Below are 23,245 nucleotides of genomic sequence, written 5' to 3'. Positions count from 1 at the left end.
TACAATTTGATTCAACTCAACACGCTTCGCGATTCATCGGGTCGTGTGACATTTTGGTAATGTTCCCGTCTACATCATAATATTATCCAACGTTAATCGTTAAAACGCCATCTGTACATTTTATTAGCAGGCTATGATACTATTCAGATCCATGTTAATTGTTGAATACTTTTTACGACAAGAGGTGGCGCTATTATCAATATATTGATCATTAATTATCAACGCAATTTGATTTCTTTATTATTTATTTAACTAAATAAATAAAGGAAGATAACATTTATTACAATAATTATTACAGGTTTATAGTAGTTCTCTGTAAAATATTGTTTGTTGTAAAAAAAATTGCCAGGTTAAAGAGGATAAACAATGTTGATTAATTTTTCATCTGGCATCCCTAACCAGGTCAATCAAATCTAGGAAGTGCAGGGATTTTTTGCGGAAAAATTATTTTAAATATATTTTCAATGAACTTAGATTATGTTAACTGACCATCGCTGCCGAATTTCATTAAAATGATTCCTAGATAAGTGTATGGAATGCGCTATATAAGTGTATGCTTTAAAAGGATAAGAAAAACAGGTGTGCCGATATAATAATAGCACATAGACTTTTAAAATGTAAATCTCTTTCATTTTACATATAAAACAAGAAATGTGCCGTGTAATTTCAATATGTTGCAAAGCATATACTTTGGAGGCGTTTGATTATAAATGTTGATGTTGAGTGTGACCCACTTATGTACGTATAGGTGGGCTGACCTCCGAATGCGGACTTTGTGAAATGTTATTTTTAGCAGCTTTGCAGATTATTAAATATTTATAAACTTACTTCGCAATGCACATTTGGAGATGGATAATTGCAGATAAACATCTTCTGATCTGCGTATATTAAAAGTAGGTAAGTTTTCTTTGTATTTTTATTTCGCTAATGCTATAAATATCTTTGTTCTATTTCCATCTTGTCAGTAAAGTCTTAATTTATTTTTAAAATACTTCTATGAGCACTTCATTCTTTTAATTCAATATTCTTAGGAATTTATTGTATTTTGTATGGTATTGTGACCTATTGAACTTGCCTAGACATTATAATATCTTACCGTGGTAATTTGAACAAATAAACAATAATGAATTTTTAGTCTTTTATTTGTTAAAAAATATATGGATTTTATTTTTTATTTATACACATATTTATGTTTAAAATTTTAACTATATAATTTTTTAAATGAAACACATACACAAAGTTAATTTTTTTTTTCAATTATAGGAGCTAGAGCTTATACCAAGTGTTATAAATAATCTGAATGTGGGCTAAAATTTCACTGAGTCCTGTTGCCATTTATAATTTTCTTTCTGATTCTATTAAGTTTATTTTAGAAAACATTGTTGACCTCTTTACCTTAATCCTTAATGTCAATCTGAAGCTGAGGTTAACAAATTATGTTCTTTTTTTAATATTAAAAAAAATTCTTTCAGATCTAAAACTAATGTAGTTCAAGAAATCAGACAGTGAGCCAATCTTCCTAAAAGGGATCAATTTACCATAGATAAAGAAAACAGTGAATTTACAATGTCAATACATTTTGGCAACGCTAAATAAATTCATTAGAATTTGTTAATAGATTTTGCATTATGGTCACTTAGATACAGTCTGTAGAATATAGAAAGTTTGTTGTGGGCCTTATGGCCTAAGGCCGCGTTCACACGGCAGTGATGAAGAAGCAAAATGTACGCACGCTATCTTTAATTGTGTGTACATTTACTTATTTACTTGTTGGTGCCGCTGTCTTTGATGCACTTGAATCTACCACAGAGAGAAATCGGTTTGAAGTTTTACAAGGTAAGCCATAATACCCTTAACCTATGAGAAGTCCCAGAACTTCATAAATAGATTTTGTCTTTGGAGCAACTTATACATTTATCATTATTTCAATGGGAATAAGACCTACTAACTTGTAGCAACATCTACACTCTGTATTACCAATTAAGCCAAATAAGCCAGACAATGCATATTAAGTTACATTTAATACATTCCAGCCATAGAAGGCATGATAATACGCAAATACAATATATCAGAAGAGGACTTCCGTGTCATGGAGACTGTTGTTCTGAAGTCAGAGCCACATAAGGCTGGGCAGCAGTGGAAATTCACAGGAGCTTTCTACTATGCAACTACAGTGTTGACTACTATTGGTGAGAGACTTTAATTTATGTGTTTTGATGAATGTTTTGAAAACTAGTTTGATAGTGTACACGGGACTTAACTGTATTGTGTGAAAGTTGAGTTTGCAATGCAACTAGCAATATGTTTTTAATTAGTGCTAATGAAGGCTTCATATATTTTCTAGAGCTTCGTCACACAGGCGTCTTAATTTCGCCTTAAAATTTTAATGTGGAATTTTGAACAATACACTTGAAGGCGATAGACACAAATAGCTGTGGTTTTAAAAACATTTTAGTAATTTTGTAGTTGCAAACGAAGGAAAATATTTCTACAACGACACTCGTCCACTAATCATTTATATTTATTTCAAATCGACAGCTGTAGCTGAAAAAAAAAACAAAATCATGAAAATTGGGTTTAATAGTTATTTAATTTGCATTTTATAAAAAAATATGAATTAATTATGCATATTCTTAATAAGATTGTGTAAAATGGGATTGAAATATACCTCATATATGCTATATGAGGTATATTTATATCTCTATCTTATAGCTGAGACTGACATATCTCTTACCTATTAATTAATGATGATTAAATTTTTAAAAGCATGGTGCCTTTATAGCATGAGCGAGTTGTGGATCATAAGTTTGACAACAATTAATTATAAATTGCTTGGCTTATTATTATGACAGATGTTTTTATTATATGACATAATAGAAATTAATTTATTATTAATTAGAGCAGTGTTGGCCTAGTGGCTTCAACATGCGACTTTCATCCCTGAGGTCGTTAGTTCGATCCCCGGTTGTGCACCAATGGATTTCTTCTATGTGCGCATTTAACACTCGCTCGAACGGTGAAGGAAACCGGCTTGCCGTAGACCCAAACAAAGTCGACGGCGTGCGTCAGGCACAGAAGGCTGATCACCTACTTGCCTATTAGATTAACAAATGATCATGAAACAGATACAGAGATCTGAGGCCCAGACCTAAAAATGTTGCAGCGCCATTGATTTTTTTAAATAGAAATTAATGTGACATTAGCATGCCTATTTTTGTGTGACTGATTGTGCGGTTTTTTTTATAATTGTTCGATTTAAATGTACCACTTTCATGCATATAAATGATTTATTATTATTATTTGCCAAAATATACATTCTAGGCTATGGACATTCAACGCCTTCAACGATAGGTGGAAAGTTATTCACGATGTTTTACGCTATTGTGGGTATTCCACTTGGGCTGATCATGTTCCAGAGCATCGGTGAAAGAGTCAACAGACTTAGCAGGTAGATTAAGTTGTCTATAAATGTTGAATAAAAACAATTATTTATTTAAGAAGTTTTATATAAAAACATATGTATACTTTTCAGCGTTATTATAAAATCGATAAAACGAGCAATGAACTGTCGTCAAACGCAAGCGTCAGAGGTGGATCTCATATGCGTGGTCACAACTCTCTCTTCCTTAACAATAGCAGGCGGAGCCGCGGCATTCTCTAAGTTTGAAGGCTGGAGCTACTTCGACAGTGTGTATTATTGTTTCATCACGCTTACTACCATCGGTGAGTCTTATTTATTACATAAATACATTATCCTTACAGACTATGCCAATACGATAATGTCAAGAAAAATAAAATATAATAAAGTATATATTAATCACATATTATACAAAATATCGCAACTGTGAACTCACTCTGCGAGACAGCATTTAGTAAGTAGTTATAGTAGTCTTTGATAACGGGGATCTGTGCAACAGACTGGTTCTCGCCCTTGTGGAATAACCTAGGCCTTCATCGTCGCACAGACCCCATAGATACAAAGAAACCTAAACCCCCGCAAGACTTTCAGTACATAGTAGGCCAACTGTAAGTCCCTTCTGGTTTACAATTTATTGTATCCCACCATCCCTTAGACTAATAATAAGGATACTCCTACTCTAAGGATCTACTACTAAGGATATTAGGGAAAGACGCGATACAGTCTATTATAAAGATATCGTGTAAATTTATTCTGAATGCGCTCCAACATAAGGTAGAATTTAGCTTCATGTGGAGCAAAAACAGACGAGTTACACTCTAGTATACTTCTAACTAAAGCGTTGTACAAGTTTGAGATGGCTTTAATATTAGTGAACGTAGTATTGTCTTTTGTTAACATAGCTTTTACACATTGAAAGAAAACACTTTTTTACCGGATTGAAGCTATTATTTTAATTTTAATCCAAATTATAACCCCATGACAAACAATCCGCGAACATAGAGGCCACCGTGAGTCATTTCTGCAAAAACCCGTCATCATTAAGTCGATATCAACTCCGGGGAAATAAATACAGATATCACAACTTTTTCTACAGCTGTGATACTTTTGACATTCAACACCTTTTGTCTTCAGTCACCGTGACCACGCACGCTGTATAAAATATTAAAAATTATGTAAAAATAATTATAAATCTATAATAATACATAGCTTCAATCCGGTAAAAAAGTGTTTTCTTTCAATCTCTAAGCCTGTATTGTGTCAAAATCGGTCATGCGAAATCATATACAGTTTCTTAAAAGCACGCGTTCGTACGCGCGCGTTTTTTGTTTTTTTATTTAAATTTCAAAATGTCTTGACGTACACGCTTCGGTTGTGGTGCTTCAATCCGGTAAAAAAGTGTTTTCTTTCAATGTGTAAAAGCTATGTTAACAAAAGACAATACTATAGGCTTAGAGATATTATAATAAACAATTTGTCTAACTCGCTTTGTTCTATAAATCTAGAAGTCTGGGCACGGATAGTCTCTATTCTCCTATCTATTTAGAATCGTGATATTAGTAAAAGAACTTTACGTTTTCATATGAGGAGGTACTTGTAAATAGAAAGGAAAGAAAATCATTTTTTTTATTTTATTCTAGCCTGCCAGGAACTTACAGTGCTGTAAATTACGATTATCTTATTTGAAATAATATTTTTAAAAGTAAATAAATTCATTACTTAGGTTGTGTTGTTCAATGACTGCCAATATTCTAACTGTCATTGATGAAAACGCAAATTATATTTTCGGCCCTTGGATCGACTACGGGATTGGTTATGGTTATGTATACATTCATTTTGAGGTTTAGAATTAAGATGGTTTTTAAGTTTTTGTGTGTGTGTGTGTGCGGACTCTGTAAAACCAAGCAGTGTTAAATCTACTCACACACACAACATGGTGTCTTAGGTTGGCCTATTGGCTTCAGCATGCGATGCATATACTTGAGGTTGTAGCTTCGAACCCTGGCTGTTCACCAATGGACTTTTTATCTTTTATCTATGTACATTTAACACTCGCTCGTGCGGTAAACGAAAACATTCTGAGGAAACCGGGGCGTGCCTTAGACCCAAAAAGTTGACGGTGTCTCAATCATTAGGTCGATCACCTATTTGCCTATTGAAATCAAGACAAATGACCACAAATGAGATACAAAATCTGAGGTCCAGACCTAAATGGTTGCTGCGCTACTTATCTGAATATGTATCAGATAGAAAACTTCTGCACAGTACGTATACTATAAACGTATAGCAAGTGTTTGTAAGATTTCTCTTTTATCAATTTTTTTTTTTAATTTAGTCTTCATTACGTTTCAGGTTTTGGTGACATGGTCGCTCTTCAAAAGGACAACGCGCTAAACCGCAAGCCGTCCTACGTAATGTTTGCTCTAATTTTCATTCTTTTCGGCTTAGCCATTGTGGCGGCATGTCTCAATCTCTTAGTGCTGAGATTTGTCACGATGAATACTGAGGATGAGAAGCGGGATCAACAGCAAGCTGAACAGGTCCGTTGAGTTAAAATCTCTTGTATAGTGCTGATGTTTGTCTTTCTTCAATCTTTCATTATCAACTTCAGTAACGTGACCGATGAACGGAAAATTTTCAGTAAATTGACTTGATCTAAGTGCAGTCTCCAAAATTGAATTATTCGTTGAAGTTTACTGAAGGGAAGTAAAATTCGATTAAAATTATATTACGGTTAACTTAAATGTCAAATCACTTCGGGTTGAAACTTTAATTCGATTTTTTTTCTATTTGTTCATTGCTATAAAGTTATAACGACCTAGAATATATTGAAACGTGTTTTACCAGGTTACTAAAGTTGGTACGTTTTAAGAACTAGTCCTAATAATATTCCAGGCGCAACAAGTGGCGGTTCGATTGGAAGGTGATGTAATAACAGCTGATGGTGACGTGCTCAGGGGCGTGTCTCGCGGCACACGACTTCCGGCTACGCCACGGATGATAAAACCTGGTACTTTTGTTTGTTCTTATCTTTTAGGGTTTTAAGAAGTTCCCGAAAGGATTCTGATATTGCTTGCGTTGCTTCCCAGAAAGTACATTGATATATCGTTCTATGAGGCCTCATTATAATTATTAAATCCCTCGTCCGAATACCCAGGCGTTGTTAAATTACATAATATAGAATGCTTTCAATCTATTGTGCTATCAATAAATAACTAAAATGAAGAAACAGCCTTTAAAATGGGTAGATCGCCCGTCAATTCGAGAATAAAGCGGAACTACCATATAAGTTTTGTAATATTGATATGATCTGGTTGAGAAAACACGTTTTAAACGGATTTAAGCCATGTATTATTATTATAAACTGTAAACAACAAACACAACTTTCTCTACAGCTGTGATACTTTTGACATTCAATTACCTTTTGTCTTCAGTTACCGTGACCACGCACGCTGTAAAGCACGCGAAATGATATACATTAATAATAATACATAGCTTCAATCCGTTTAAAAAGCCTTTTCTTAATTTGTAAAAGCTGTGTTAACAAAAGACAATACTATGATCTGGTTAGCTACGTAATAACTTACGACAGAAGGTCCCTTCAGTAGGGACTCAATAAATTGACCAACTTGGTATTACATGGATCTCACAACTCTTTTCGGTATAAGAACTGCGTTGAGAGACTTAGTTTATTACTTATGTTTTTGCTGTGATTTAGCTTTAGAACTGAATCAGTACAGTCGTGGTTAAAAATTAGATTCTAGAATCATTTACAAACCATAACAAAATTGTTCAAAATAAGCATTTCTAAGTTTTGTTCCGATAATTGTTACAGGAGACACGTCAATGATGCCGCTTTATTCGGAGGAGGAGTACGCGCCCAGCGTATGCAGTTGTACGTGCAATTGTTTCGGGCATAACTCGTAAGTCCAAATTTGTACTAATTTTCTAAATCTTTAATGTTTATTATCTTATTTTTAGGAAATAATTAAAATTCCCTAATAGCCTATTATTTTTCAATTTATATTCAAACTAATATCATATTTACAGTTTTAGTTATTTCAATTATCTTAATACAATATCCTACTCTATTATTTCCTTTGCCTTTTTTGGGTTAAAACAGGGAACACTTTCGGTGAGATGTCATGTGTAATGAGTAAACAATGGATCATGGTTATTATTATGCTCGGCATTGTTTATCTTTTTTCACTCTGCTCCTGATTTCATAGTCCTGTCATGTCCTCTGGAAAGCTTATTTTTAGATTACTGTATACTTTTTCAGCTTCAGACTTCATTAAGTTGTCATACATACAGCCGTATTATAAAGAAATATTTCTATTCGATTGTCATAGCTTTTAAATTATTTTAATGGACCATCAAATATTTCAGATCGGTACCGTACCGCGATCCACTATCGCCGTCAAACATGCGCCAAATACCGCGTTATAGAGGCAATATACCTCGTTATATCGAGAAATCTGCATCAAAATACAACTCACAAACCCTTCGCCTCCACTCCGCTTCCGGGTACCTCTATATGAACGCTAAAAACGAATTCACAATCGAGCCAGAAGATTTCCAAGAGTTGGTCGCGAGACGACGAGAACAATTGCGTAGGGGTATGAAAATGTGCCAATACAGCCCTCAAAGCTCATACACAAATATGCACGGTCGAAGCAACGATCCATTGGTCGACGACTATTACTCGGAGAGAAGTAATTACGAGAAGAAGAAACTTAAGAAGAACATTGATAGAAATGTTCGGCGTGAAAATTATTTCTACGACGAGGCGGTACTGCATTTCGACGATGAATACGCGTTCGATGGATCGATTATTTTTGCTAAAAGGAGAAAATCTATTGATAAGGACTTGTTATGCGATGCACGATTCCAGTCGGATAAAGTGTCGATTGATAGTTATGGATACTTTTTGAATGACACATATTGCTTTGTTAATGATACTTTGACGTTGAGTAGGCCCGCTCATCGGGCTAGTATCTGAAGATTTATTTATATTTATTTTATTTTAAGCCTTAAATTATTTCCTGATCCACTAATATCCGGTTATCCTGTGTTAGTAATTATTTGTAACAGTTAGTATGAATCAGGAACCCTCTCCGGTAAAGGCCTCCACCAAGGCTTGCTATCTTTCTCTTATCTCGAGCTATTTGCATCCATTGAGGACCCGAGATTTTTTTAATGTCATCATCCCATCGAGCGTAAGGTCTGCCTCTACCGTTTGCCTGATCTGAAGATTTAGTTCTTAGTAACGTTTTAATTAACTACAGTTTGTTAGTCAAAACTGTTGTCGTCCAGAATTAATTTGACTCTTAATCAGCCTTTTTCATTAACTGATGATTTTTAAACCCTAAAATTGTAATTTGTATATTTTTGTTGTGTCTATAGAGGAATCACAACTCGAATTAATGGTTTCGAATCGTAAATCTGACAGTGCCAATTAAGTGAATCTAATTTAAGTATCTTGCATAGTTAAGCGAATCTATGTTTACGTCGATTTATATGTGAATTTTTATTAAATATCCAATATGTAATATTTTTTTTATATTACAACTTTAAACTTCCACAAGATGGCGCTTAAATAATTTTTTTGTCTATTTTAAAATTTCAAAATTTGTACTCAGAACTCAAACTATCGTGACACTTTAATTATTGATCTCGGGATTCACATATAAATCGACTTAAGCAAATTAGTTAGTATTGAAAATGGGCCAACTAATTATAAAGACTCGATTTTCAAGTATAGTATTAATTTATTAATTATCTAAGTATTCAAAATTAAGAGCTTCGCGGTGTAGATATTGTATAGAAATGTGCTTTGCATTTTACTTTCTACGGACATACTATATTTTCCTTTAGCACCTTTACAACATAATATCAGTACCGTCGACTATACGTCAATATTGACACTTTCCATACAATTTGTATAGGACTTATTATTACAGTATTTTTTATTCAACAAATAGTGGGTCTATTAAAACAATCTATATAAATTGATATTAATTTATCCCTAATGGGAAAGGCAAAGGACTTTAGTCCATACAGCCAGGTCTTGTTCTTCAATCTATATAAACATTACATTACTTCAAAATATTGTTCTTTTTTTAAATTTTCAAATGTCTTGGCTCGTCTCATTGGACAGAGTGCAGAAGTTGGAGTCGCAACTTTATTATTTTTATATTGCTACATATTAGGAATTTTCTCACAGATTATAATAATTTATAATGAAGTTGACTTTTATGGGGTTGCCAAATTTAAAAAAAAACTACATACAGTTTATACGTTTATTGTGTATGGTAAACAATAGTATGCCCGTAGATATCTGACTCCCTGGTTCCTTGACCACATTAGATATTACTAAGTAAGTAAGAGCACGAAAGCCTTTCGCCAGTCTCAACAATACCTGTTATTAAAATCTTTCGAAACTATACGAAATCGGTACAATGTTGGGATTGGCCAAAAGGAAATTGTTCTAGTCATAGGGACTGAGAATTTTGGTCAACACTAATATTTGTCCCTGGAAAATCAGTTTTTTTTAAATTTCATATTACAGTTTTAAATAATTTTTCGACTCAAGTGAGGGTAGATTGCTTAGAGTAAGATTCAAGCGAAGGTAAATGTTTATACTTCAGTATTATGTTTAGAGTTTTTCGCCATCTTCATTTAAAAGACCTAAACTTGAACAGTGAGAGATTGAAAGTCGATTTTAATTTGGTTACTTATTTGAGGATTGTGAGTATATTTTCAGTTTGACTGAATTGTTTTTAAAGGTTAAACCATTATACGTGGTTTAGAACTATATTGAGGCCCGTATTCGAATCTAAAACTGTCATAACTGCAGTGAGCATTCCTTGTTAAGTTTTAAAAGTGATTTCTATATCTGACTCCAGATATGTTTTATTATAACAGTAAGCCAAATTTCCAGTATTAAAATGTTAACGCTTACAAAAAGCGATTTTTTTAATGATATTAATATTAAGGAATGTTGAATTAAATTGAAATTTCGATTTTTTTTAATTAGATGTTTTAGCGTATTAAAATACGCGTAATTACTAAATTTTTATGGATCCGCCAACCTGATTTATTATACTTTTTATAACTTCGGTACTGTGATATTTTGCTTGTATTATTTGTGTGTATAATTTTTGCTGTGATAAATATGCCAAATTGTACTTAATAAGGTTTTTTCCATATCGAAGAGCATGCACTTTTTTGTGTTAGAAGCCTTTATTTATTTCTTAAATAAGAAATTGGGCCGTTCATGTATTACATAAGTACTATTGGGGGAGGGGGTTCGATTTTGTGACGTCATCAGTAATGGTTTACTTTTTTACACATATTACCTACACATTGTCTATGCTTGAAAACGAAATGCATTTTTGAGGATTTCTACAAGAAATGAATACGTTTATGTACTATTATTTTTGAGAGCTTTGCTTACTTTTGCTGACAGGTGGGGGGGGGGGGATAAATTGCAGTAAATCTGGTTACGTAAAACTTGAACGGCCCCAAGGATGTTTAAATAATATTTTCATTTAATATCCTGATTGCTTCCAGAATGGTACCATTTGTATCCAATTTAATTTGAAATGAAAATGGTACATTCTTGTATGTTTTATTCAAAACATTCCACTTTTTTATTAGTATAAGTAATGTGCCAAAATCATATTCTTAGGATAACAAACTTATTTAAATTTGTTTGGGTGGGTGTACATGCAATAACTTGACAAAACCTTAGTGAATTAATTTTCCAACTCATGTTCTTAATTCAAAAATAGATATATGTATATTTTTTTTAATTTTCATGAGTTGGCTCTAGTCATTAGACGTGCGGTACTTGTAATTTATCGCAGTAATACTGTGTAGTAGTATTTTTTTTAATTATTATTAATATCACTTAATCATGAGTTATTATTTATTCTAATATAGATAGGATATGAAATCTATCAAAATAAAAAGTTTTTTGTGTGTACCCTCACTCATGTTATTTTATAATGTCAATGGTTAGTGAATAGTTGCCAATATCATGTGTGTTGACACAAATTAAGATCAAGGCGAACACTAAGATAGGTCTGTATATTAATAAAACCTTTGACTGCTAACTGATCTAGAAAAAGTTGTAATTTATAACGAATTGTAAAATAAATCGGATTTCAATAAAAAATAATTTAAAATGCCTTTATTGTTTTTAATGTATTTTAGGGTAGTTTTACTTTAGGTTGTTTGGTTTAGTTTGGTTAAAATAAAACTTCCTAATAATTCGTTGAGAAGAGGTGAAGATGGAATGTGGAATGTGTTTATTTTTAAAAACTGTAGATTTATATACAAAAATTATCCTACCTGGCCACTAGTGGTAACATGTGGTACCAAGATGCGAAGGGTGCGTAGACAATAAAATCGAGGCGCGGCAAAAAGTTGTCCTAACGGTAACGCAATTAACTGTTCTTTTCAGAACAAATTATTGTTTCATGACGACACGTACTAATCACCTACAGGATTCCCCCTCTAGCGAAGCGTACCGGCAGGCGTATAACGCGGCCTCGGCGAGTTGTTCTTGTAGGTATTGAGGTGTTCCCAGTGTCTTGTTGTTTCAGGTTGTTGTCATCTTGATGTTTCAGGGTGTTGTCATTTTGATGTTTCAGGCTATTTGATGGTTCATTGTGATGGTGGTGGATGGTGTTTTGCTTGTTGCAGGTACTCGTTGTTGTATCAGTAGGCACATCTTGCTCGGTGATAGTATAGGCAGGTTTGAGTCTGTCGATAGAGATATTCATTTCACGGTTAGGTAACTGCAGCGTGAATATCTTGCTGTCTCGTTTCAGCACGCGATAGGGTCCGTCGTAAGGTGCTTGTAATGGCTTCTTTACGGCGGCTACGCGTACGAATACGTATTCACATGTTTGCAGGTCGCGGTGAACGAATATGGGTTTTGTGTTGCTGTGTGGTTGACTCGGCATTGGTTGCAAGTTACGTATTGCGTCGCGCAGCTGATCGATGTAGCCAGAGTCCATGATGACGTCATTGCGGGTCGTTGATAAGAAATCACCGGGTAAGCGTATGTTGCATCCGTAGGTAAGCTGAGCGGCGCTTACGCCGGTGTCACTTCGCATAGCGGCGCGTAATCCGAGTAGGACGGTTGGGAGCTCGTTGATCCAGCTTCTTGCGGTCTGTAGTCTTGCTTTTAATGCGGCTTTAAGGACACGGTGCCATCGTTCGATGATACCGTTACACTGTGCGTGGTATGAAGTTGTACGCGTTTTTTCGATTCCTAGTAAGCGAGAAAGAGATGCAAATACTCTGCTTTCAAATTGGCGTCCTTGGTCCGTTGTTATTGTTACAGGACAACCGAAACGGGAAATCCAACCTTCGTATACCGCTTTGGCGACGTCTTCAGCTGGTATTTCGCATAATGGGTATGCTTCGGGCCATCTTGTTGCTCTGCCGATCATTGTCACGAGGTATCGATGACCGCTGGCCGCGGTAGGTAGCGGACCAACGATATCGATGTGAACGTGTTCGAATCGTTCGGTTGGTGAAAAAATTGATAATTGACTTGATGTGTGGCGTTGTATTTTGGCGCGCTGACACTGTAGGCATACTTTTGCCCACTTGCCGACGTCTGCGTTCATTGAGGGCCAAAAGTAACGTTGCGTAATTAATTTTCTCGTAGTCTTGATTCCAGGGTGGCTAACGTTATGTACTGCGTTGAATGCGGTACGTCGGTAGGTGCGGTTCTTCTGGTAGGTACGGACGTAACTGTGAGGTTGAAGTTTCGCAGTGTAATTTGATATTTGAGACGGGCAGGTTGACTTTCTTGAAACATAAGTTGCTCTGTAGACTGAGTGCTTTAATGGTATCGCTATCGCGTTCTTGAGCTTCTGCAAGTAGATTGTAGTCAATCGGCGATGGACAGGTGATTGCTTCGACACGTGATAATGCATCTGCGGCTGCATTTTGAGATCCACTGACGTGTCGTATATCAGTGGTAAATTCGCTGATATAAAGTAGCTGTCGGGTGCGTCTCGGTGATTCGCTGTTTGTATTTGTTTTTGTGTAAGCGAAAGTTAGCGGCTTGTGGTCGGTGAATATTATTATTTCTCGTCCCTCGAACATTTTGCGGAAATGTTTGACAGCCATGTAGATGGCGAGTAGCTCTCGATCGTAGGTACTGTAGCGAGTCTGTGCATCGGTGAATTTCTTCGAGAAATAGCCGAGTGGTTGCCATGAGTTGTTGATAAATTGGTTGAGTGCGGCACCAGCTGTTTTGTCGCTAGCGTCGCTGAATATAGCAAGTGTCGCCTGGTGAGACGGATGAGCAAGTAAAGCGGCGTTTTTTATGCTCTCTTTACATGCTTCATAAGCTTGCGTTGATTCAGTGGTCCAGTCGATCTTAGTTTTGTCACGCTTCTTGACGTTGTGCAGGTAGGTATTTAACGGCGCTTGTATGGTGGCGGCATCTTTGATATTTTCACGGTAAAAGTTTATCATACCGAGAAAACGTCGTAGTTCTTCTACGGTTTGTGGTTTTGGAAAGTCTGTAATAGCTTGTACCTTCTCTTGGGGTGGCTGTATTCCTTCCGCTGTGACTTGGTGACCGAGGAATTTCACAGTTCGCTGGCCGAAAACACATTTTGATGGGTTGATGGTGATGCCGTATTCTTCTAGTCGCTGTAATACGATGCGTAGATGTTTTCGGTGCTCTTCCTCGTCGATTGATGCTATGAGTATATCATCAACGAAAGGGAATACGAAGTCGAGTTCGCGCAGTACTTCATGAATAAAGCGTTGGAAAGTCTGTCCGGCGTTCTTTAGACCAGGACACATGCGCGGAAACTCGAAAAGACCAAAAGGTGTGATGATGGCGGTTTTCTCCACATCTTGCTCGCTGATTGGCAGTTGTTGGTACGCGCGATTGAGGTCGAGTGTGGAGAAAATTTTCTTCCCTGCGAGTTGGTATGTGAAGTCACGTATGCGTGGTATGGGATACCGATCGGGCTTGGTTATGGCGTTGAGTCTTCGGTAATCGCCACACACGCGTAGGTCTCCATTCTTCTTTGGCACGACGTGAAGAGGTGATGCCCAAGGGCTTTTGCTTGGTCTGCATAACCCTTGATCGATCATGTTTTGGAATTCTTTCCTGACCATTTCATAACGATGCGGTGCAATGGGGCGTGGCTTGCAGTGAAGGGGCGGTCCATTTGTTTCAATGAAGTGTTCAACGGAATGTTTGGGACTAAGCTTCATTGAAGTGATTCTGGTTGTGCCTGGGAAATCTGCTAGAATGCTGTGGTAATTTTGCTCAATGTCAATACTACGAACTGTAGGTATGTCTGCAGTACTGAGTTGAGCGTTTGTTACCAGTTTTGTTTTCCCGTCGATCAATCTTCGGTTTTTTACATCGACAATGAGGTGGTGGTGCTGCAAGAAATCTGCTCCCAGGATTGCCTTAGACACATCTGCTACGACGAATTTCCATGTGTATGGTCTTCGGAGGTTAAGATCGAGTTGGAGTGACTTCTCTCCGTATGTTGGAATGACCTTGTTGTTGGCGGCGTAGAGTTGAAATGGCAGTGGTTTTTCGCGTGAGCCTTTTGCCTTTGGTAGCACGGAGATATTGGCTCCTGTGTCGACCAAAAAGGTAAGTTTCGTTACCCTGTCGGTAACGAAAAGGCGGTGTGATGATTCGGTAACGCCGGTTCCCGCCGCGGCCAGCGTTACTTTTAGTTTTCCGACTGGTTTATGGGCTTGAAACATGGGCATGGTGGTGTGCATTTCTTCGCGTCCATACCGTAGCGATGATGGTAATAGCAGTACGGCATTGGAGATTTTTTCCGGCTTCGGTCTTCCATCTGCGACTCTCGTCGGTTTTCGTTGCGCTTTGTTGATGCATTCCGCGAGCGTGATTGTGAATGGTGGTGAGAACGACTGTTGCGGTAGTTGTCGCGCGGTTGTTCTCGTAGCTCGGCAACTTCCAAAGACAACCTTCTTATTTCACCGATGAGGGTGTCGATGGTTGGTTGTTGTTCTGGAGGTGGCACACGGAGTGACAGTGAGATACCGGAGACTTCTTGGCTCGACGGTTGTGATGAAACTTGACGCTCTGCACCGGAATTTTCTGTGTTCGTCATCTTCAATTTTCTTGGTGTTCTTCTCGGGGTCACCACTTTAGGGTAGTTTTACTTTAGGTTGTTTGGTTTAGTTTGGTTAAAATAAAACTTCCTAATAATTCGTTGAGAAGAGGTGAAGATGGAATGTGGAATGTGTTTATTTTTAAAAACTGTAGATTTATATACAAAAATTATCCTACCTGGCCACTAGTGGTAACATGTGGTACCAAGATGCGAAGGGTGCGTAGACAATAAAATCGAGGCGCGGCAAAAAGTTGTCCTAACGGTAACGCAATTAACTGTTCTTTTCAGAACAAATTATTGTTTCATGACGACACGTACTAATCACCTACAGTATATATCCTAAAAAAAACAGCTACAACCGATAGTTGTCGCCCTCAGGTGTCTTATCTGTTTCACGATCTTTATTTTCTTTATCTTAAGTAGGTAGTCATTCCTTAAACGTATGTCCACTATGCATATTATTAAAGCTCATTGTTATACAGCCGTAATTGAGGGTTAAAAGGCACACGGTTAAGCCATTCCATTCCAACTCTGTGTCTGTTTCATCGTCATCATTAACCGGAAAAAGTGAAGAACTTGAAATAATGAGTTGTAATTGTTAAAGAAACTAACAATAAACTCAATTAAAGAAGCAGAAAACACTTTTCGAGAGACTCAGCTAGCCTTCCACAGAACTCGTAATTTGACATGTTTTTTTTCTGACAAAACAATATCACATAGGATATGTTTTTTAATAATTAAATTGAACAACGCGTCGAAATATCGTATAGCTTTTTTTAAATCTAGCGACATCTATGTTCAACATCATAATCAACCATCAGATTGAAATATTCTATTTTTAGTTAGTTATTAAACTTACGCTAGATGGCGGTGTGGCGTAAATTAGGGCTGGAAAGTTATTATAACGAGTCGTCAATGTAGAATTATTTTCTGTGATTATTAATTATACGAATCAAAATAAAATATAGCTTTGACTTTAAACTATACAATTTCGATATTTTATTAATTTGGTGAAAAAAAAATGTCACGAAAAACTTTGCTTTTGAGACCGATTGAACGATGTTTTTAAATCTGTGGTTTTCATTTTTAATTGAAGATGAAAGATGATCGTTGCTTATCACTCTGGTGTCATATTAATATATTAAATGAACGTAAAAACTCCACTCTGAACTGGTATTTTTGAATGTATTAAAATCTATATAAATTCTAAAACTTGATTTATTACTATAACTATCATAAGAGCATACTTTATACCAAAAAGGTATATTCGTTTGTTTTGTAAGTACATCCTTATATTATTATACTGTGTAATTTAAAAACATGTACTTGTTTTAATAAGAAAAAAAATAGTATTTGTGTTTTCAACCTTCATACATAAAATATCACACACGTTATGACTGAAATGAAAGAATATTATTCAAAGAAGGTAACTGATTATTATTCAAATACTGAGGCAATCCAACTTCTCGATATGTTTCAGTATTATAATAGTTTTCCTGACTTTCAAACAGACATATTTAATTCTTGTGAAACCTAACTCGCCTAGTAATCTAAGCTCTTTTCATGGAGAATCTTTATGAGGTACTTAGTTATATGCTTGGACTTCATTTGAGGATTGTCAGTAATGAAAGGTCAATCATAAGCTGGTTGTAACACCATTATATCATAAACAAATGAGTACGACAGGGGTTTCAAATTAATCTTACCTTTCACTGCCTGGTCATAGAAAGTAGATTTGTATGTTCATATAAGAAGAAGATATCTGTTAAAGATAAATAAAGAATAAAAGCTACCAAAAATTAATTAAATTCAAGCGAAGGAAAATTCTAACAAATTGAAAACGCTTTTTTAGCCATTCACTCTTGTTGGATTTAATAAATGCTTAACAGAGTATACCGTCTTATTTTCCTTTGAGACTGGCCAAAGAGAATAGTATAAGAAAAATGGGGCCACCCAGGGGGTGCCTCCCCCGGGGGTATCGCTTTGAATAAAGAAAAGTTAAAATTTTCTTAAAACACCCCTCGAGCGGTGGGTGGCCGCTATCTATCTTCGTTTAAGTATTGGCAAAAATAACCCCCTTTATTTTCCCTCTCCTTCGCACTTAGCGGTGTCATTGGTCGCTTTTTAAAATGGCGGGTCGCTTAATCGATGACGTTTCTTTAATTTATTATTTAAAGACGCAGGAAAGTGTGAGTGTGAGTTGAGTGTCATTTTCTTTTTAAGGACAAATGTGACAAACTTTATATTAAAATGGTTTGATAACTTATGTGCTTATGTTAGATATAATTGTAGATTTTTAACTTAATAATAAGCAAAAATCTATGGCCAGGAGATTGTAAATATAGTACGAATTTTATTTATGAAGATTTTTTTCATACACTAGATAATTTGCATTCAGTTCTATAATGAAAATAATCCTTCAATTAATTAATATCTTAAGCGACATGTGCTTATCTAACACTTAACAGGTGGTTACTATATTGCGGTAGCGTCAGCAAAAGAGGCAAATAAGTCTAAATAAAAAAGACAATAACTTTATAGTATGTAGGTACTTTATTCGAGTCAATTACTATAAATATAAGTAAGATAATTGAAAACCTTCAAAAAAGCATTCCAGTTTTGTTTTAAATCTTATTAATAATTTATAATATAGTTAGGTAGATATACTTAGGTCCTTACCTAACCTTTACATTAATTTAAATTTGTATATTTAAACGTCGTGAGAAAACCAGCTTGCCTTAGACCAAAAAAGTTGATGACGTGTGTCAGGCACAGAAGGCTGATCACCTACTTGCCTATAAGATTGGCAAATGATCATAAAACAGATACAGAAATCTGAGGCCCAGACCTAAAAAGATTGTAGCGTCACTGATTTATTTATTAGGAAAAAAATATCGCTGTCTCCGTTGAGTCCAAGCAACCAAACATGGAGCCTTGACCGACGTGATATTAAGATGTTTTCAAAAATATTATTTTTTCGCGCACCGTACTAAAAGGTCGGAACTAAAGTTAGCACGATTAAAGTTGTTGAAAGTGGAAAGTTGCGCGATTTTCACTTACGTTCAGGGGACTTCACTTTCAGTTTGTAATTGAACTGCGAACTTTTTAGTATAGGTCATTTGACTTGTGGTCACATTGTTTTAGGACAATTTAGTTTCTATTTGTATTATAGGTAATTTGTATCGACGAGTGTGTTGTTTTTTATTCCAATCCAAAATTGTTTTAAAATAAGCTATGTCATTAACGAAGCAAATGGAGAAAGAAAGATGGGTATAAATATTTGTTTTTTTTTTGTTATAATATTAATATACATACTATTTGTGTTTGAGACGGAATATTATATATAACACAACGTAATATGTATATGTGTAAATAACAGTCATACAGTGCCGCCTGATTGAATGGAAATGGAAGAACAGTAAAAGAGAATTCGACCAAAGCAAATTTGAGATAAAGTATACAAATCATAAGTTTTTAATGTATTCATAAATGTTTTTTTTACATTTAGTTTGAAGTAATATAATAGTTTTATTAATATACAAGCGAAATTATAACAAAGATAATACCGTTCTTGGCTACGAATAATTTTATTTTAACAAAATTGAAACGGGGCCGAGCGTACAAATTTTAATATCTTCGGGTGGTAGATAGCTATTTATATTTTTCCTCCACCCGCCATTTCTTTTGGTGATTATTATTCTGTATTCCGATGGGGAGGGGAGGGTGGACCACCCCTTGGACTCTTTCCTTTTTGCTTCTTAAGTCCATCTTGAAACAGAACAGCGGTGGGAATGGAGACGCTATACGGCGAGTGTGAAAAAAGGGATTATTGTTAAGTTTTTAAATATAAGCTTGTGTTGAAGCCTGCTGTACACCAATATTTATCTTTTATCGCATTTGATAGCACGGTGTATAAACCCATCGTGAGGAAACCGATACCCATAAATGTTTTCGCGGCAATGGAAATAATAGACCTAGATATATATATATATAACAATAGGATAATAGACATTTGAAAATATTTTATAGAAAGGATATACAAAATGAATGAAATTGACATGAGAACTTAAGATGACGGCGCTAACCAGATCCATGCAACTTCCTCACAATCGAGTAGCAAGGGTTGGCATCCGCGAATATTTATTTTATAGTTTAAGTAAGTAAGTTTAAGTTTAAACTTAAAGTTAACTACTAAAATTCAGATGCATTGTCAAGACGTCAAAGTCTTTTCCATATTGCATTGATGACACTATTATATGCGACATTTTCTCCTAATGACATCCTCAGATATGGTTATAAAAAAATCAGTAGCGCTACAACCTTTTTAGGTCTGGGCCTCAGATTTCTGTATCTGTTCCATGATCATATGTCAATCTAATAGACTGGTAGGTGATCAGCCTCCTGTGGCTATCATACGCCGTCGACTTTTTGGGTCTTAGGCATGCCGGTTTCCTCACGAGGTTTTCCTTCAACGTTCGAGCGAATGTTAAATGCGCATATAGAACGATAGTCCATTGGTGCACATCCGGGGATCAAACCTACGACCTCAGGGATTAGAGTCATACGCTGAAGCCACTGGGCCAACACTGCAGATATATATACATATAGATACAAAAAAAAACCAACAAACAACGACTCAACAGCACTTCTATTCCCTGCTTCTGTCACTTACCCCTTTGCTGGAAAAACGTGGCACCTACCCGGAAGGGGCCGATATTTAAATATAAGAAGAACCCCCTTTTTTCAAGGGAGCAACCCCCTCGGATTTATGGATCTGGCCTCGACTGTGCGTAATTACTTATCTTAGAGAATACAAATCAATCGACTCTTTAATATCTTAAAAGGTATCAAGTGGTCGAATAATATTTGATGGGTTAATGTGTTTGATGATGTTTCGACTATGTATATGAGAGCATTAAGAGCATATGAATTTGTATTTAGTAGAGTAGATTGAGAGACAAATTAAAGAATTTGGAGGAGGCCTACACTCGGACTTCGTGTAATATTACATAACATATTAAAAACATAAACTTAATGTAAACCTTAGATATTATAGTAGCCGAATACGGATTTTTTTATTTATATTTTTTTATAGTGTCTTAACTTACTTAACTTGTTAAAACAATCCAAAATTTAACTTAGATATTTCTTAAGATATTTTGTGTTGAAACCTTTTGTCTAAATTATATTTAAACACGGTAAATTGGTCCAATCACTCCACCTTACATCAGCAGATTTTTCTATCGTTCTATAATATTAAGAAGGCATGGCTTTGGACCCCTTAACACAATTTAAAAAATATATATATTACATGCTTCATGTAAATGATATTGTCTCTGTTCTCAGTACCAGTGAATTAAACTAGGTTAGGTGGGTTAAAGCCAAAAAAATGTATTATAATCTTTCATTAATTATTATTGTATAAAATGAAAATCATGATGTTTTAATTAATTTCTATGGGGTTAAAGAGTATGCGCCACAACATCATTGCATGGTACACCATTGCCGAGTGATAAAAATATGTAGAAAATATTTGGAGCTTTAAAAAGCGTGATTCGACAAATTTACCAAAAATACTATTCTTACTTTACGGTAATCTTAAAACTTTTCTGATGTCAATTTTCGTTGTTAACGCTTTGATGGAACTAAATTTGTCTATATGATTTTTAAAGTTCAATACAGGATGTATGATGATGATGTTGAGTACAAAATATTTAGTCACATAATAAGCAGTAATCAACGGTATGTCGAGTACTGTGTTACTTAGAAATGGTATAAAACTCTAAAATCTCTAACATAAATAAATTGAAATTAATTATGAATGTACATGAGTACATTACCAAAAAGCTACAGTGAAGTTATAAACTATATTATTACTTCAAAATTAAATTAATTACAATAAAAAAAGCTTTTCAAAAACATTTGCGCAACATCAAAGCGAACGAAGGTATTTAGTACAAAAACATTGTTCTCATTAAACTTGAGTGATTTTACAAAAAACAATGCTGAGTGAAATAAAACGGCGCCTTATAAAACGATGGGGAGGGGGAGGGGGGATTCTTTCTCTCGCCAAAGGCTTTCGCCGTGGAGTGTTACATGGATATGACTTAAAAAAAACAATCATATCTTTATTATAAATAGAGGAGCATTTAACTGTATCTACTGAAGGTAAAAAATCTTTAGAGTTTCCAGGCAGGAAGTTTACCTAGTTGAGGGAGACTGCGGCCCATGAACACTCACAATGCCAGACTTTTTAGAGTTGCTGGCTTTTTAAGAATAGGTACGTTCTTTTCTCGCAGGACCCTAAGTCGAATTGGTTCCAAACCTTGATGTTTAAATAGTTTTGTTTTTAATTTCTCATCTAAAATCCAGAGATTGTTTGAAGACTGAAGGTTTTTATTTTGTTTAAGAATCTATATATATTGTATATTGCTTTTGATTACTAACAGTTTATTTCAGATGTTGCTATATATCGTTTGACTTCGCCGCAAAAAGAGCTGCTACGTGATATCTATCCTTATAATCCAAGATTGTAAATTTTTGAAAGATTGACAGATAATACTTTTGTTTGACAGTAAACATTTAATATTTTAAAAATCCGTCTTTTCTAATAATCTTTTTGTTTAAATTTAATTAGTAACGCAAGACCAATTAATAGTAAAAATAACGATTGTTTTAGAATACTTTTCGGTCGTTGTCGGTGCTAATTTTTTATATTCTATGTCATGTCCACACAATTGATATCCAATAGAAGTCGGCGGTGTTTTTTCTCGTTTTATATTAAAATCGGGCAAGCGGAGGAAATTGTCAGTCGGATAGGAAATTGCGAACGCCTTTAATACAGTATGGACACCTTGCTTTTACATACGTTACATAATATAATAATACTAAAAAATACTCATAGTCTTTAAAAAATACTAACAAGTTGGATTTTAATGTCGATTCAAATTCAGTTACATATATTTCGTTGCAATTTGAATTTGGAAGCCACTTCAAATGATTAAACGAAATCTGTTATTTAGAGAAGTTAGATTAGATATATGGAGTGTTTTTGTATTTGGCACAAATGGAAATGGAATAAGTATTTGGTCATAATATGGAGGCAATTTCTGCCACGCACCACCACTATGTGGACCCAGCTGCCCACTGAAGTATTTCGGAACCAATTCGACTTAGGGTCCTTCAGGAAAAGATAAACGCACTTGCATGTATTACATAAATTTTATGTAGTTATATTGATATATATATATATAATATACTTTGTGGTACATTTCTCCAGGCCCGTGGTTACCTAAGTGTGACGGATCTTGAATTATTTTGTTTACTTGGAGTAGACTCTTGAGCCGAGGGCTTCAAGAGCACAGGCACTAATTAAAACCTGGTAGTAACAGTCAGCCCAGAGCTAGCGTTTCCATCGCTCAACGAATAAGTATTGCAATACAACGAGGAAATGCTGCCAGCTTTAAAGGTACAATGGCATGGGGACCAAAGTTTTTAAATTTGTTTTAATTTACTATTTATCTATTTTTAATTGTTATTAAATTATTTACGGTTTATTTTATATTGGTCCTCGTTCTTGTAAGTTTATAAATATAAATCAAAAGTTAAAATATACACATAGACACAGTAAAAATTATTCGTAGAATTTGGTCACGAAAATATTTCATGAGTTTTGTCT

The 23,245-nt window shown here is 35.1% G+C and overlaps 1 protein-coding gene across 2 annotated transcripts; it reads left to right on the top strand.

The window, feature by feature from the left end:
* The first annotated feature begins 419 nt into the window (after nt 1-419).
* On the top strand, nt 420-11,586 carry LOC123715479 (two pore potassium channel protein sup-9-like). Of its 2 annotated transcripts, none has more exons than XM_045670501.1 (9): nt 420-893; nt 1,473-1,836; nt 2,034-2,189; nt 3,322-3,448; nt 3,533-3,723; nt 5,771-5,958; nt 6,314-6,428; nt 7,254-7,341; nt 7,808-11,586. In XM_045670501.1, exons 2-9 carry the CDS (start codon nt 1,710-1,712, stop codon nt 8,418-8,420), a joined length of 1,605 nt encoding a protein of 534 aa, XP_045526457.1. In that variant the 5' UTR covers nt 420-893; nt 1,473-1,709; the 3' UTR covers nt 8,421-11,586. The 2 variants fall into 2 exon arrangements, with proteins under 2 accessions (XP_045526457.1, XP_045526456.1); XM_045670500.1 differs by having other exon boundaries at nt 420-897.
* The last annotated feature ends 11,659 nt before the right edge of the window (nt 11,587-23,245 follow it).

The sequence above is a fragment of the Pieris brassicae genome, chromosome 10 (assembly GCF_905147105.1).
Source record: "Pieris brassicae chromosome 10, ilPieBrab1.1, whole genome shotgun sequence".
Taxonomy (NCBI): domain Eukaryota; kingdom Metazoa; phylum Arthropoda; class Insecta; order Lepidoptera; family Pieridae; genus Pieris; species Pieris brassicae.
This window is presented reverse-complemented; position numbering and strand designations above follow the sequence as displayed.

Bases quoted from the DNA above. Each gene is read 5' to 3' on its own strand.
- LOC123715479 (XM_045670501.1), top strand. From the start codon at position 1,710: ATGAAGAAGCAAAATGTACGCACGCTATCTTTAATTGTGTGTACATTT. The intron at 2,190-3,321 runs GTGAGAGACTTT...TATACATTCTAG, and splicing joins TACAGTGTTGACTACTATTG to GCTATGGACATTCAACGCCT. The intron at 6,429-7,253 runs GTACTTTTGTTT...TAATTGTTACAG, and splicing joins GCCACGGATGATAAAACCTG to GAGACACGTCAATGATGCCG.